Source organism: Pelodiscus sinensis, chromosome 1 (genome assembly GCF_052426305.1).
Source record: "Pelodiscus sinensis isolate ZL-2025 chromosome 1, ASM5242630v1, whole genome shotgun sequence".
NCBI classification, from domain to species: Eukaryota; Metazoa; Chordata; order Testudines; family Trionychidae; genus Pelodiscus; species Pelodiscus sinensis.
In genome coordinates, this window is record NC_143052.1 from 149,340,657 (window position 1) to 149,357,590 (window position 16,934).

The 16,934-nt window shown below is 45.7% G+C and overlaps 1 protein-coding gene across 1 annotated transcript in view; it reads left to right on the plus strand.

Moving 5' to 3' along the window:
- Positions 1-989: 989 nt before the first annotated feature.
- IGSF11 (immunoglobulin superfamily member 11) overlaps positions 990-16,934 on the plus strand; it is a 137,525-nt gene continuing 121,580 nt past the window's right edge. The window contains exon 1 of the mRNA XM_075905949.2: positions 990-1,206. Coding sequence (XP_075762064.1) covers positions 1,137-1,206 — 70 coding nt within the window. The 5' untranslated portion in view covers positions 990-1,136. The remainder of the gene's footprint in view (positions 1,207-16,934) is intronic.

Genomic DNA, 16,934 nt, shown 5'->3' on the forward strand with positions numbered 1-16,934 from the left:
CCACCACAAGGCCACATACCTGCTAGGATTACAATTTGAGAATTGTAAGCAAAGGCAGGGCAGAGCTGATTTCTGAGGGGCTGCACCTCAGAGTGGACCAACAAGCAGCATCACATGTTGGAATGCCTAGTCTCTCTGAACTAAAACAAGATGTGGGCATGTACGTTCTGATTTTATTGGTTTATGCTCCACCTTGGGCTGAGCCAGGCAGGGAGATGACTTGGATGAAGCATAACCTGCAGGGAGGGACCTCTGCTGGGCATTAGGCTGGCAACAAAGCATGGCCCAGCTGGGTGGGTTCTGTGCAGAGCCTGGATTTCAGTGGCCTAAAAAGCTGGCCCATTGCTGGCTAAGTCACTGGACTGTGCTGTCTCCAGGGGCCACTCTATCTCAGACCAAGGTGAGGCGTTGCAGGACTGAAACCTGCTCGGTTTCAGGCAGACCGGGGGCTGCCCGAAGTGCATGCTGAACTGGGGTTAGGCAGCGTTTTCGGGCTAAGGGGCTGCAGCCTTGGGCTTTCTAGGAGCCAGCTGTCCTGGGCAGCGGGTGGGTGGCTGGTGAGGGGGGCTTGAGCCATGCCGCTCTAAAGCGAGCCCGCCTCCTGGGGGAGGGGAGCGGGGACTGCGCCCTGCAGTTGCATCCCGCTTTTGGCGCGTGCGGTTCTCCAGCTCCTGGGGCAGGAGCAGGAGCAGCAGCAGCAGAGCCCGCGGGGGGCTGCGTGAGGCGGGGGCTCGGGCGGAGCGGAGCCCGGTGCACCTGCGGGGCCGGGCTGGGGCAGGCGGCTCCCGGGCTGGGTGGCAGCTGCTGCAGCTCGGCGGGGCCGCCAGGCTGCGCTCTCGGGCCGGTTCGGAGCCTGGCGGCGTCCCCGGGCTGCCGGGGCTCCGGAGCTCCAGAGCCTCCCGGGCAGCGGGCGGTGCAGGCGGGCGGTCCCGGGACAGCGGCTGCAGCCGGAGCGGCGGCTGCTGCGGGAGCAGCCCGGGCGGGGAGCCCCGCGCTTAGCCCGGCTGCTGAGCGCCCCTGTGGCGGGGCGGCGCCCCCGGGGGCTTCGCCAGGACTTGGGGGCTGGCGGCAGGGCGCCGAGCCGCCGCCCGGGGAGGGGGAGCGAGGTGCCGGCTGAGCCCCTCTCCCGGCCCGGCATGACTCCGAGGGGCTCCGGCGGCTGGGGGCTGTGGGTCGGCCCCTTGGCTGCGCTCCTGTCTCTGCGAGGTGAGTGCGGGCAGGGCAGGGCGGCGGGCTCCCTGGGGGGGCACCGGCCCCCGCCTTCCCTCCGAGCCCGGGCGGGACTTGGGCGCCCAACTTTCTCCGGGCCCGAGCCGGGGGGAGCGATCGCCCGAGATGCGCTCGGGGCCGGGGTCGGGAGGTGGCGGCTCGGAGCAGGGCGCCGGCTGGGCACCCAGGCGCTGTCCGCTAGCCGGCTGCAGGGATGAGCGGAGCAGGTTGGCTGGAAGTCCCCGAGAGGGGCTGATCCGCCACCTCCCGTCCCGGGCATCCCGAGCCGCCCGGAGGGTGGGTGTCGGGTCAGCCCCTCGCTGGGACTGCAGGGGAAGGGGAAAGCGCGTTGTGAGAGGGAGGGAGGCGTTTTGTTTGTGCCCTGACAGGGTCGGCGACCTTTTAAGGAGCAGCGGCCGGAGCCCCGGCTTATTCATAGGGAACGGGACGCCTGCGATGGCTCCTGCAGCCGTCTCATGGGGCCGATGGAGTTGTCGTGTTGCAACCAGGCACGGCGAGGAGCGATTCATTTCCTCCCTCGCGGCTGCGCTCCCGTGACCGTTTTCTGTAGAGCTCTTGAACTTGCTTTAAAGTAACTGTCTGTAATTCACTTCCCGCTCCATGGCCCGGCCCCGGCCTCGCTCCGCGATTGCCCGGTGAAGATCATGAGTTACAACTTTGCTCCTTACCACTTGCACAAGGCAACTTTCCACCCGTCGGGCAATGCTTGTCTGTGAGGGAGACAGAGCTTTCTCAGGGGCTGGCCCAAGACTGGGGCAGGCACTCCCCGCAAACCTCCCCACCTTCAGCGGCAAGGGCGAGGTGCATTTCTCCAACCGGCCTTCTCAAATGGAAACACAGAGCAGCAAGTACAGTTAACAAGCTAGACCCCCCTACCCCAAGAAAAGGCCACCGGCACACTCAGCTCTCTTGAGAAGGGGATGGGAGACTTCAAACTACACATCACTTAATGCCCCACTGGAAAGTGCTCAGATACTAAGGTGATGGGAGTAATTTAAGAGCCTGTCTACAATAGAATTTTCAGACTCATCCCTTGGTCAGTGAGTTATGTGCTCTTTTCAGCAGCAATCTGAATTTCCTGCTATAAGCAATGGTCCCTTTCCTCTCTATAGTTTAGGACCTCTCGTGGTGTATTTCCTCTAAAATATTTGGCAGGTTTGAAAAAGGTCTGAAGTGATTTAGATCCCAAAGTCCTATTTTCCTAAGTAATTTAGGAGCCTAAAGTAGGTTGTTTTGAACATTTTAACTAGTCAACTTCAGAAAGATGGTTTGTTTACAATATATTTCCTTCCCAATTTCACTAACAGCACTTCAGCTTAAACAGGACAGGGATAGTCAGTAAGCAGACTGCAGAACAAATCTGGACCATTAGATGCTTTCTAATGGACCCTGAAATATTTTTATTTAGTTTATTATTGTTGTTGTTTTTCTGAAGTCTGGACCTTGACTATACCTTGATGAAGACATTTGTGCATTGACCAAAATAATTGATTTTCCCTGAAATAGGAAGTACTATTCAGGGTGTTTGTTTACTTTTTGCATTTTTCTTAGCTTGGATAACAAAGTGAACACAACTTCATTGATTAGTTTCTTGATGCTGCAATATTTGGGCTACAAGCAATACAACGGTATGATTATTTAAACAGCCTTTCCCTCCCCCCCCCCCAAACTACTGTGAAGGGGGAATAATGAAAACATTTCTACTGATGTGAGATCTTTGTAAAAGGTTTTTAGAAACTCCAATTTTGGGGACAAATTTGAATTTCATTTCACTATCTCTTTACATGGTAAGAGATCTAATCAATATTTATTTTTGATCTTTCATTATATTGTTGATAGATACTACTTGGCACTTAACAAGTTTACCTTTGAATAAAATATTTTACTTACAGTACAATAATTATTTTCCTGCACCTTCCTCTTTAATTTTTAAAGCTGCACCAGTGATCCTCCAATCTCTCAGGTTGGGGGTTACTTTTAGCTGTGGGAAGATGCTTTGTAGTAGGTGGAACTGGTAAGCAACGTGGTGCACAAAAGGAAGAGGTGCATCGTTTTTTGAGTCCTTGCTAGAACAATAATCTGGTGAAGATGTGTTAGGCATATAACATTACTTAGGTTGAATTTAAATCCAGTGATTACCATGGTTTGTTTTTTAATCCAAATAATGTTTGAAAGAGACCAACAAGAGGGTTTCACCTTGGGGTACAATATTTGAATAGAAAATGTGGTCTTTCTATCAGATGTGTGGTAGGGGAGAAGGGGGTGGAGGAGAAGGCAGGGAGATTAGACCATATACAAAGTGATATTTGGATGGAGGGTGGAGCCTCCAGCGGTCTTCTTGTACCCAATCATTTTACACCTATGACATGGGAGGATCAAACTTTGTAGTAAATTGCCTGATGGGGAAGCAGTGTCATAGCCCCTGTAACTTATGTTGTTTTGTGGAACAGCAGTGAATCTGCTTCACAGGAGCTGGTGCGCCACTGTATTTAGACTTGTAATACTATACTGTATGGTCCTCGTGGCAGGGACAATATCTTTATTTCCCAGTTAAGCCTTAAGGGGGATTTATATGCATGCTGATGGATATTCACCCCCACTAGTGAAGTATTTGGAAAATAAGGAGGGAATTCTGTTAAAGCTTAAACAAAACCTATGCTTGCAAAGTGTTGCCTGTAATAGCTTATTGCAAATTTTCCAATGTGTTAGAAATCACACATTGGGAACAGCTAAATCGAAGATTCATTTTTAACTAAATGAGGTTTTGCCCACGTGATGTAGTGTTGCAACAAGTGACTGTGTTAACTGTGCATATGCAAGGGTGGCTCTGGAGGGATTGACAGCACCATATAGGCTTTGTCAGAGTTCCAGCACATGCAACTTCTCACACTGTTCTACACTTCTAGTCTTGACGTGCAGCACCTTTTGGTCTTTTATTCCAGTCCAGGACTCCTTTTATCCAGCTCTAGTTGTACCTTCATCTGTTGCAGGCCTGCTCCCTCTTCCTCCCCGCTCTGCTGCAGATGCGGAGTCCTGGCCAGAGTACAGTGCCCCTTGCTCCCTCATCTTTATGTATTGTGTGAACAGACAGCTGTTTGTGTCAAACTGTGTGGCTTCCTGTTTGTGTAGATACCTTATTTCATTTGCAGCCTGACCTGTTCTCTAGAGGTAAATGCAAAGGCATTAATCCGATCTTAGTCTTCTCCAATAGGCATCTTCCTCTGTTTTGGAAAATGAGCATAACTGATTTTTTTATCTGTTTCTCTCAGTACTCTTCAAACAGTTTTTCATTTATAGGATACCTGTCATACTGGATTCTCAAAGTGCTTCAAGACCAAATAGGTTTAGCTTTTCTGTAACCATTGGGATAGTCCATGTGTTGCATAAACATCTTAAAAACTTGCTAATTATTTCTCCCCTCCCTCCTGAGAAGTGAGTGATTAGCACAATACCAGTATTACAGGTGGTGATATTGAGGCACAAGGCTTTTAATATCTTGCTCAAGGTCAGTGGCAGACCCATGAATAGAAGCAAATACTCTGGGCTCCTTGGCCCAAGTTCTAACCACTGGAGAATGTTAAATGCATGTGACACGATAAGCAATATTCCTAATGGTCTTCTTAACTACTAAATTGTGGTGACTCATCTATATTTAGCAGGATTCTACTATCGTTGTGCTTTTTTTAATAAATAAAGTGCTTTTAACACAATGTATTTCAAGGGGAAATGCACACACTGAGAATCTATTCTTCGTGGTTTCTTTGAGCAATAATTCTGCATTTATTTTATAATAGTCCAGAGTGCAATTTAGCTTCTGGATGTTAGTAGGCAGGTGTGATGAAGAAAATTCCATTGTTGGTAATACTAACTAGGAATTACATGGTAGTTTACAAACATCATCCAATGAGTGCTCCTGACACTTTTGTTTGCTAAGGGAGGACACAATCATTATACCCATTTTACAGATGGGGAAACTCAAGCACAGATCAAGGCAGTGTCACATAGGGCATTCTCCCAGCTCTGCTTCTCAGAATTCAGAAGTCTCTTGTTTCCAATCAGAGAACTAAATAATAATACCCATCTCTTCATCAGTGGATACCAAAGCACTTTACAAAGGAGGTTTGTATCATAACCCTCCTTTCACAGATGGGGTAACTGGGGCAGAGAGCGGTGAAGTGATTTTTTTCCGAGGTCACCCAGCAAGCCAGTGGCAGAACTGGGCATAGGCCCCAGGTTTTCTGAATCCCAGGCCAGTGCTGTACCCACAGGGCTGCACTGCCTTCAGGATGTTTAACAGACTAAGGATGTTAAATATGTTAACTGAATAGTTGAGTAACCTCATGAATTCTTATTGGTTACTCTGTAATCCTTAGAGGCAGGGCCAGCAAGCCAGTGTAATCTGTCCTCACTCCTAAGACGCCCTCTGCCACACCACGCTGCTGCCTCTGTATCAGAGGCATCAGTGCGGGGTGCCAGGCGGGAGCTGGTCCAAGAGGGGAGCCAGTTTAAAAATCAGCTCCCTCACAGACTGGCTGCCTGTTGCCCCTCACTGCTGCCTCTGATACAGGGATGGCAGCAGCTCCTGTCTGGGAGATGGGATGTCTGAGCTCCTGGATCCAGTGTGAGCTGGAATTGAGCCAGGTTGCTTGCCCACATATCTCCTAATATACTTTAAATACAGAGCCCACGGGGATAGGTCCCAGACCCATCGCAAGCCAGGACTGAGACAAGCTGCTGGCCAGCCTGCTAAAAAATTTACTGGCGGGGAGTTGGGGGGAGTGGGAAGCATGTAGTCTATAGCAGTAACCTATAAGCTTTTGTTTATCGGTTAATCGACTACACTATTACATCCCTACTTCAGACCAGTTCTCTATTGTGGACGTTTCATGCCCTTAAAGACTAAGGTAAAAATTTACCGTGAATAGATTTCTTTACACAATCAATTTATCTGTTTGGTTTCAGTGGTCACTGTTATGTCCATTCTAGCTCCACTGTTTATTTCTTTTGAAATTTTTGACTGGCTTTGTAGTTTAAAAATACTCCCACAAACCTGCCCTTTCCTCCTGACTTGTGATCTTTGGAAGCAGTTTTCTGCCTTTTTTAGTATTAATTGTTCCAGCATTCCTTGTCTGCCTTCCCTTCCTCTATTCAGACTCATGTATGCAAATACTTCATAAAAGCATGCCATGTTGCATATCTCCTTCTTTATTCGTATTCACGTAGAATCCAGTTTCCCGCAAAATGAGTGGATGGTATAGTCTGATGTGTCCCAGTTTTGCATTTTGAACCCCCCCTTTTTTTGCCTTCTCACACAGTTGTAAGAGTTCAGAACAGAACTAGTAGATATGCTACAACCATTTATTACTCATGTACATGCAGAGTCACATCTTTCTTCACTGCACACAGTCATTTGCATGTAGATAAATCAAAGTGCACTTCTGCTTTGAAAAATGACTATGTAAAAATGTCCCCTCCTGTCTCAGTCTATCTGAGCCTGATGTGTATCTCAGGAGTCAGATCACTCAAATGAAGAATAAAAAATAGTATCATGGGTGTCACACTCTCTCTCTCTCTCTCTCTCTCTCTCTCTCTCTTTTTTGGGGGGGGTGGGGAGGAGGGCTCTAGTTAGCCTTCCTGAGATAACTGAGTGACAAGTGTGTGAGGTGAATTTGACATCTGTGTTCTGGTTAGCTACATCCATACACTAGATTTCTTCAAAACACAAGAGCTGGAAGTGTAATTTTAAAGAGATGTAAGTGTACATTTGGAGGCACAACTCTGCAGCAGTGAGTGTAAGAATTGCCACAGAGAATCAGAGTAGTGGTCCACGGAAGCCAGTCTCCTGTCTCTGACATTGGTCAGTACCAGATGCTTCAAGGAAAGGTGCAAGAAACTCCACAGTGGGCAGTTAATAACACAATTAGTCAAGAGGTTCCCTGGTGCTGTCTTATTGCTGAGGGCAGCCCAGTAGCTGAGCTGTAAATGTAAACAACACTCCAGGTATAGCTCCTAAAATCTTCAGCCTTCTCAAGGCCACATCCTTTTCCTTAAGATTGGCTCTTGAGTCCAACAGACAAGCCACATTGTGAAGTTCTCATGCTTCCCTCAGAATAAAGTAAATTATATACTCCTTAACAGTAGAAAGGGAATAAGGAGTCCAAAGTATGTCTTTCCCTCAGGGAAGCCCTTTCCATCTGGAAAATTACAAGCACAACATTCACTCTTGTGAGAGTAAACGTGTGGTATCTTCAATTATCTCAACTGTTGGAGTGAAAAACCTTCCCCTCATTCAGACACTCAACTGTTCTTTCCCATGTCCGAGGGCTGGCATGCTGTGTCAGAATGGCACATGAGAGATTTCTTCCTGACCCCCATTAGTTAGAGGTTGGCTTCTTAGGTTCTCAAGCATGAAGATTTATTGTGTGTGTGGGTATATATAGCATTATACCTAATATAACTGTTGGTGTTCTCATTATCCTTATAAATATGTAATCAATTGTCAATCTTGCTAAGATCTTGGCCTTAGTGATAACTTGTGGTAATAAGTTCCACAGGTTTATTATGTGCTGTGCAAAAAATAAACTATTGTAGTAATAATAATGAAGTGTTTAATTGAACATCACCTTGCCTTTCTGTTCTGAGAATAAATAGAAGCACTCAGTTTATGTTCTGTGTTCCACTCAGTATCTTATCTATCTCTAGCCTACCTTTTCTTATAGATCTCTCTAAATTGAACAGTCCCAATCGTAATGTCATAACAAAGTTTCTATTGGCCCATACACAATTTTGAGGTCTGTTTTTGAAACTCTTACTTTTAGGTAAAACATCCAGAAGTAAATACAGTATTCTAGCTGAGAGTATGCTATCAAATTTCATAATGACCTTTATATTTTCAGCATATTTTATCTAATTATTTAGACATCTGAACATTTTGTTTGACTGCTTTTGTGCACTGAACAAAAGTTTGCACTGAGCTGTCCATGATAATACTAAGGTAACTGCCCCAAGGGATTCGTTCAATAAGAACCCAGTGATATGTGTGAGTAGTTGAAATGATTCCTTTAAGTTTGTATTACCTTCCATTTGCTAACACAGAATTTCATCTTCTGTCACCTTGCTACCTAGCTTTGCCTGCCTTTGTTAGATCCCTCTGAAGTTCCTCACTGCTGCCTTTTGTCTAATCTAAACCAAACCATTTTATTACCTGAAAACTTTGCCACCTCACACTTCATCCCCCTTTTGCAGATGACTTATGAACCTATTACATTACACCAGTTGGTGTGGCACCCACGTGATGATCATTTACACTACTGAGTATTGACAAATAGCCCTACTCTGGTTTTGTCTGTATCACATTCCTAATCCATGCAAAATGTTGTTACCTTTCACATCCATTGCTGAAGAACTTTGTCTCCTTCATCCACTGTTTTGTTGACATCTTCAAGGAATTCTAGTACATTGGAGAGGTCTGGTTTCCCTTTTCGGAGACTGGGCTCCTTTGTCCCTATGATGTTCCTCTGGGAACTTTATAATTCTTGCTTTAGCTATAATTTCAGATGGAGTCATCCCAGCACCTTCTTTAAAGATAGGTATATTTTTGCTGTTTTCCAGCAGCAGCTGATGTGAATGGAGGATTGCTTAAGTTTCTTCAGCCCTTTTGGATCAAACTGTTCAGTCTGGGTGACTTGTCATGCATGAGTTTCACAGTTTTGTTCCATTAACTTTCTCTTCTTACATCTGTCTCGGACACTTTCTCATCTTATTTTCTGTAAAGAGTAGTTTTAGGGTAGGAATCTCCCCAGAATTCTGTGCAATGAAAACCAATGCAAAGCTTCTTTGCTTTAGCTTCTTTGTGATGTCCTTGCCCTCCTTAACTGTTCCTTTTACCACTTCATAGTCTATCAGATCCCTTGTTCATAATGCAGGTTCCTGCTTCTGATATTATACAAGGATTGCCGCTTTCAGTTTTGCTATCAGTTCTGTTAACATCTTATAAATTATACCCTACTAATTCAAATAACTTTTTGTACCTTACCATTTAACTGCACAGAGTATTTGCTTCCTTTTCTACACCTGTTTTTGTTCAGGGGGTATATATAATTTCTGTTTTCTGCTATGGTTGCTTAAGTAGTATCCATGCTAAGTGTAAAGACTTTAATTTTTCTGCTTTGAAGTTGGGATCCTTTGGACTGGCTTCCTCATTACTTTTAAAATATACCATTTTAATGTTTAGTGTCACTACTAGTTTTTGCTAAGGTCAGTCTCACAATGATATTGTTATTACTATTATTTGATTACTTCTTGAATGAATTTCTGTGTTATTTATTCAAGAGTAACCTCTATTTCTGTGTACCCTAGAACTAGAAGCACTGTTTAAGATGTTGAGAAAATTTCTCTAACTCTTGTCTTGTTGCTGTGATATTGAATTAGTCAACATGTGTATAGCTAAAATTAGCCACTATTGCTGTTCTAGGCTTTGTTGTTTCTTTGATCTCTTTGAGCACTGTATTCTCCATACCCTTTTCCTGATCAGAGGGTCACTAGAGTATGTCTACACTGCAACACTATTTCGCAATAACTAGCTCTATTCAGAAATAACTTAGTTGGTGTCTACACAGCAGGCAGTTATTTCGAAATAGTGTCAAAATACTGTCAAGCTGGAGGACTTCTTACTCCGACTCCTGTAATCCTCATTGTATGAGGAGTAAGGGAAGTTGGAGGGAGAGCACTTTATTTCAAAATAAGTGCTGTGTAGACACTCGCTATTTCAAAATAAGCTACGCAATGGATGTAGTTCAGTTTGTGTAGCTTATTTCGAGTTTAGCCTTGCTTGGTAGATGCACCCTAATAGGACCTTTATACTTATGGTTTTGATGGCTTGGGCTTTGTATCCATAAAGATTCTATTCTGTTCTTTTGCTCTCATGAATTTGAGCTCATTAGAGTCTATAGAATCTGTCAAGAATAGTGCTACTGCATCCACCTCTACCCCTGAGTCTGTCCTTCCTGTAGCATTTGTAGCCAGTATTCCACAAATGTATTGTTTTGGTCTTTTATTATTGCTTTGTTATCCTATCACCTCTCAGTAATATTTACTATGCCAGGGTTCTCATCAGCTAGCAGATATTCTGATTCACCCACTTTCGATTTTCTTGCATTGGCATGTTAGATTAGTACGGCTATTATTTTAATAAGCTCTGTGCCTATTCGGATCCTACATATTCCTTGTTACTGCTTACAGAATTTAACTCTGTGCTGTTGAGCTCTTCGTCGGTAGTTCTGTGTTACTGGTGTCACTGGACGATGTCTTAGTCAGAGTCGAATGCCTCTCCATGCTTGTTGGCTTTCTGGCCGAGGAGTGACTTCTACAGCCGCTGCACCCTGAATGGCATGAAGCTCTGGTCATATGCACTCTTTTGCTCTGTGACTAACTTATTTATTTAGCTATACAGTACTCTGCTTTGTGGAAGTCAGCAGTTCTGTCCTGCCAGAGGGGATGGTTTAGAGTAGATCCTAAGCATCGAAAGTTAAATACTCACTCCCTGGAACCAGGGGTTCTGAGACTCTAGCGCAGTCTCGATAGCTTCCCTCCTCAGTAGCCAGACCGAGTTCCAGTCTGTTGGTCTTTGGGCTGAGGTCTTAAAAACCAAGGTCCTGACTGCTCAGTGACTGTTGGATGCACAGGTTCCAGGGGGTTACGTTGGTGTTACCTTCTGCCCACGTGCAGTGTGCTGTCTGCTTGGATGCTGTTCTCTTCCCAGAAGCACTGTATCTCTGTGGTGCTGTGTGCATGTGGTATCTGATGCATTCTGGGATCTTTTGGGAGGAGAGAGTGACTTGGTTTTTTAACTGTGGCAGAGCCTGCAATATGTTGTTGTTTTAATGAAGCTACTTGTGAGAGGCTACGCCAAGGGCTTCAGGGCAACTCGGGCTGCCTGAATAATCGGAGTATCCTTTGCCTCACTAGCTGCATTAGCCTCTTTTTTTCAGTCACAGAGCAAGGAGAAGGTATTTCACAAGGGCTAACTGGTAGCCAGCACAGACCAAAGAGCTTGGCTATTTGGCAAAGGAACAGGATAGCCTCTGCCCCTGTGCAAATCAGCTCCTCTTTGTTTTGGTGTGTCATGGGCAACCCCTTCCCCCTTTTGTCCCTGAAACAGATGGTGTGCCCGGGGCTGCTGCGGATGGACATTCCCAGGCTGCTGATGTCCCTGGCACAAGCCTTAAGGGTGTCCCTTTCATTTGGGTGGTGCGGCAGCAATGCTGCATTGATAGGATTTTTGCTAGTACTCTTGGGGCATGCTTTGTCTAATTCTCGGCTGTGCTTTCTCCTTCTATCCTGCTGCCTTTTTATTCCTATTTCCAGTCACAATTTAAAACCATATTTTGTCTATAACAGGCCAGATTGTCAGCAATTTATCCACAGAGCACAGGCAGGAGCCAAGCAGGCTCTCCCTCACCCCCAGAACCACCCTGCCAGTGTGCTATAGTAGCCCTGCACTGGAGAGGTGACCTCTCTGGGCAAGAGGGGAATTCGGTCTCCACACACTCCTGCTGCATCCTAGTTGAAATAGCCCTTCCACAATCAGCAGTTTCTGGAAGTAATTGACAAGAGGTGCTGAATTCTTGCTGACTCAGTGCGATGTGTGCTTGCCAAGTGACTGCAGCAGAAGGAGGCGGTGGCTAGCATCTGATAGAGGGAAGCCAGTTTACTGTGGGCTCCTTAACTGCTTTGGGACCCTCTTATGCTGCTTATGCAGAAACTGTGCTGGACCAGCAGCGATGCTCTGTGCGAGGGAACAAGGAGCCTGCTGGTTAAAGCACAGAATCAAGAAGCAGAGGGGATGTGGGCTGTATTCCCAGCTGCCACTACTCCCTTGTTGTGCTAGCCCTTCTACACTCTGAGCCCAATTGCATAATGGCAAATAGCCGAGTGTAAACTACATATTGGGTATAACAGGTAAATGAGGGTGTTTGGCAGCAATGTGGCATGCAGTGGGCATGAAACACGAATGTGTCACCCCAAGGTGGGGAGGGAGTATGGAAAACAACAGGAGAATACTTCTTACCCTTCCTTATTACACTATAGGGGCTTTCCACAGATAGACTAGTCCTTCCCCTCCATCTTCTGACCTGCTCCCAGCTAGCATCTCCACTCTCACTGAAGATCTTAGGGGGAGGGGGATGTTTGCCTCCTTTACCTCAATGGGTGCAGGATGTGTGACTAACAAGGTTTATATCCGTGCTGAATTTGTCCCAGGCTTCCATAGGATATGCAGCTGCTTACACTAGCCTGGCTCCAAAATGCATTAGGCACTCTGTCTCCAGGACCGTACCATAGGATAATACCTTCCTGACTTGCACAGCAGTTAAAAACTTTGAGACTGATGCTCAGTCAAGAAGGCCTGGGTCCTGCTCTGAGAGATCTTGGAGATGAGAGTGTGAGTGTGTGTGTGTTTAAATACTGCATTTGTGTAAAGAGTGTACATGATTTCTATTAACAACTTTGACACGTGACACACAGCACCAGGGAAAAAATGGCCCCACATATTTTTTGAAAGTTATCCCACATTTGTGTACTAAACAATAGATTTTTTAAAAAGACACTCATTAAATGGGACACATCCATTCAGTCCACTGTGTTAGGTACCAGAAAAGTAGAGGGCATCAGCACTGTGTCAATGGCAGTCTAGCTACACAGGCAGGCTCCCATGGACACTTTTGGGGGAGCTATATGTCCTTGCTGTTTGAAAGTGAATGCACTTGTGATGACCAGTTGTGTCCATTCACCCCAACACACACTGGTGTGCTGGGGCTTTCAGTTGTAACTTCAAAGCCAAGCTGAATGATTTGGAAACTTTTGTTTTACACGTACAGATGTTTAATGCTATTAATACTTTGGACCTCTCTAGTTCCTGCCATTTGAAGATTTCAAAGTACTGTACAGCTCTCAATAAAATATTCCTTTTCATGTTCTTGTGAGGTCAGCAATTATTTGTCGTCCCGGTTCGGTAGATGGGGAAACTGAGGCACGGGGGTATGTGGAATTGACTTGCCCAGGGTCACACAGAGTGAGTGTGGCAGAACCAAGAATAGTTCTTGCATCTCCCAACTCCCAGCCCTGTGCTTTAATCACAACTTCCCATTGATTTGCTTAAGCAGCGAACATGTAATTCTTTCCCTCTTGAGTTTTAGTGGTAACGTCTCGTGGACAGTTATTGATTTTTGGTATTTATAGAAAACCTGCAATTGCTAAATCAAATCTTGGCATTTTCTTTATATCAGCCACACCTTGGTCACCTCTGGGCTGGATTACTGCAGTGACCCTTCATCAGGGTGTCCCCTGGGGGGCTGTGGGTGTGTGACAGGTCTCTGCCTCTTTTACCTTCTGGGGAAATTGAAGGTGCTAAAGCAGTCTATAAATCTGTACTTGGCATGAGACGCAGTAAAGAGAGCAGCTTCCCCTGTGCTCTGCTGAGATAGCTGAGATCTGCTGGGACCTGGTGCTCAGCTTCTGTGGCTCATGGTGCTTTCATGGGGTGGGGGGACAAGGCTCCTGGGTTTGGAAGTATCCCCCCATTACTGTCCAGAAGAGTGCTTTATAGCAGTGGTTCTCCACCTTCCCTAACTACCGTACTGCTTTCAGGGGCCTGAATCCCAAGCCCCACTGCCTGGGGTTGAAGCCTATAATTTAGCTTCACAGGGCCCCTGTGCACAGGGTCTCAGGCTTGCCATTGTCTAATGCTGACCCTGCACTCGTGACCCTCCCTCCCCATTCCTGTCCCACAACACTCACGGAGGTTTCAACCCCTAGGTAGAGCAGCACTGATCTAGATCAGTGGTGTGCAACCTTTTTCCTGGCGTGACCTCCGGGGAAAACTTTGGTTAAGCAAAAAAAAACCCCAAAAAACTGTGGCCCCTTTAAATGCTGCTCTGCTAGCCTGCTGTGCTGGGGAAAAAATGGCAGCCGGCCCAGTCCTGTGACTGCCCCCAGAAGTCAGCCGCAACCCCATTGGTGGGCGCGACCCACGAGTTGCGCACTGCTGATGTAGATGAACTGACATACCCCTGGAGGACTTCTACATACCACTCCCGCTCAGAGTACACATGCCCATGGGTGAGAACCATCGCTTTAGAGCACACCAGGAGGCTCTCTGCTCCCTCAGGCTGATGAATATTTTTGGTTTTGTCTGTTTGAATGCTGTGCAGGTTAGCTGGATGTCTTAGGCCGGTACTTTGATCCAAAGGATGGAGGCTTCTCTTTGTTAAATCTGAGCTCTTCTAAAGTCAATGACTGTTGCACAGGAGGGTCTTCACCCTAACTCTGTGTTTGTACTCTCCTTCCACTAAGACTTTTAAGGCTCTTCCAGTGAACCTTCCAATACTGATCTCCTTGCCTCAACCTGAGGCTTTCCATGCTAACCACTACACAGCCATGCCAAGCCTTGTAAAGCTGGGATTTTCAAAGTCGCCAAAGGGAAATGAGTTCCAAGCTCCCTTAGCCGTCTTTGAAAAAATGAGTTTAGATAACTTTAAAAATAAATCAAAAGCAGAGAAACCAACAATTGTCAATTTTACGAAGTTCAGATCCTATTTTTTCACTTTGGTACCATTATAACTCTCTCCTCCCTCCCTGTGTTTAAAGTAATTTCTTGCTGGGATAAATTGATTTGGACAATAAACTCTTTGGGCCGGGGACTGGGAATGGAATTTTCAATAGAGTTTGCGTAAATTCTTCAAAATCTTGTAAGTGGCTTTGGGTTCCTAAAGTCCCATTTTCAAAAGTGACTGGAGGCGGAGGGGCCTAATTCCCATTGAAAGTCAAATGGGAGTTAGGCTTCTTAGACACTCAGGCTGTTTAGAGACTTTCTCCAATGTCTCTTGTCTGCGAAGAACCCAGCAAACCTTAAGTGAGCTAGAAATACCACAGGATCATATACAATGTCCAGTTATGCTTACAGTAGTTACCTGACAATTTCTCATCCAAGGATTATGCATACTAGCCAGGGTGAAGAAGAGCTCTGTGCATCTTTAAAGTTTGACTTTCACCAACAGAAGATGGTTCAATAAAAACTCACAGTGAGTACAGAATGGGAAGCAACTGGAGGCGTCCTCGCACAGGGGCGGCGAGTTATATGGGACTGGGACCCCATGCTCCAGCAATGCTCAGGGGCCCATCTCCACCAGTGTTGGAGGGTCAGGTCTCCTTTTCCTGGCTCTGCCTGCTGCTCCCATGCGACTCCCCTGAAGCATCCCTACCTGCATCCTGAGCAGCGGGTGGCAGCTCTGCGCTGTGCTTCCCCCTCAGCTGCTGCTGGCTACAGCACAGGGAGCGGCACGGGTGGCAGTCTGAGGTAAAGCATACTCTTTCTTCTGTGCCAAGATCATTAATAAAAATGTTAAATAAGACTGGTCCTCTGAGGAGCTCAATTAGTAACCTCCCTTCAGTTCACCTTTCAGAATGACCTATTGTAGACTCCCCTTTTACCAATTCCTTACCCACCTTTTCATTCTTATATTTAAACCTGATCTTCTCCAATTGAACTAATTTCCCATAAAGAACGGTATCAAATGCCTTCTTGAAATCCAGGGAGATTAGATTTTCTACATTTCCTTTGTTTAACACATCAGTGTCCTTCTCAAAGAAAGACATCAGGTTGGTCTAGATGGTGCTGGGTCCTGCCATGAGGACAGGGGACTGGACTTGATGATCTCTTGAGGTCTCTTCCAGTCCTAGTATTCTATGATCTGGCACAATCTACCTTTTGTGAAACCATTTGAAAATAGGAACTATATTCTCCAATCACAGGAGAATAAACCCCTGAGTTTATAGATTCCTTAAAAATCCTTGCTTATTGGGCCTGCACTTTCATACGGCAGTTCATTTTTGCTTGGAGATTATCCAAGTCCTCAAATTTCATCCCATTTAAACTGTTTGACTTCCACTTCATATGTGGTCATTGCTACTTCCATAGTCTCCTTGCCACTACCCCGGAGCTCCTCATTACCTTTATTAAAAACTGAGGCAAATAAATTTTGGTGTTGAGCCATGTCTAGATTACTTTGAAGCTCCATTCCTCCTCAGTGTTTAGCTGTCCCACATCTTTAATTTTTTTAGTTTTTAGGCTATAGACCCTTTTACAGTGTTTTCCTTCCTTTGCAAGGTCAAACTCTATTTTGCTTTTGTCATTTTGCACTTTATCCCTCTACTTTTTGAACTTCAAAAGATAGTTTTCCTTGCTGAACTTTTTGCCCCCCTCATCTTTTCCATTCCTTGTAGTTTTCTGCTCTCTTAATCACCTGTTTTGAGATGCTTGGTCTGCAACCTTTCCCTATGAATTTTCTCCCCTTGATTGAAATGATGTCTTCACACAGGCCAGGTCTACACTATCGGAGAAAGTCATCTTAAGATATGCAACTCCAGCTATGAGAATAGTGTAGATGGAGTCGACATACTTTAGTTAGAATTTCTGCAATATCCTCACTGCGGGAGGTTGATGGGAGAAACTCCAGTGAGCTGGTGGAATACCAGGATTGATGGGGGCACACTCTAGCGGGTCCTTACTAGACCTTCTAAATCAAAGCCCAGGACATCCATCTCCCACGTGTAAATATAATTTCTTGTGAATCACTGAGCTCTGTGGCAACTGCCCTGTTTGGGCCCCGCTTATCAGTGAGCTTGCTCATCATTAATATACAATGCTA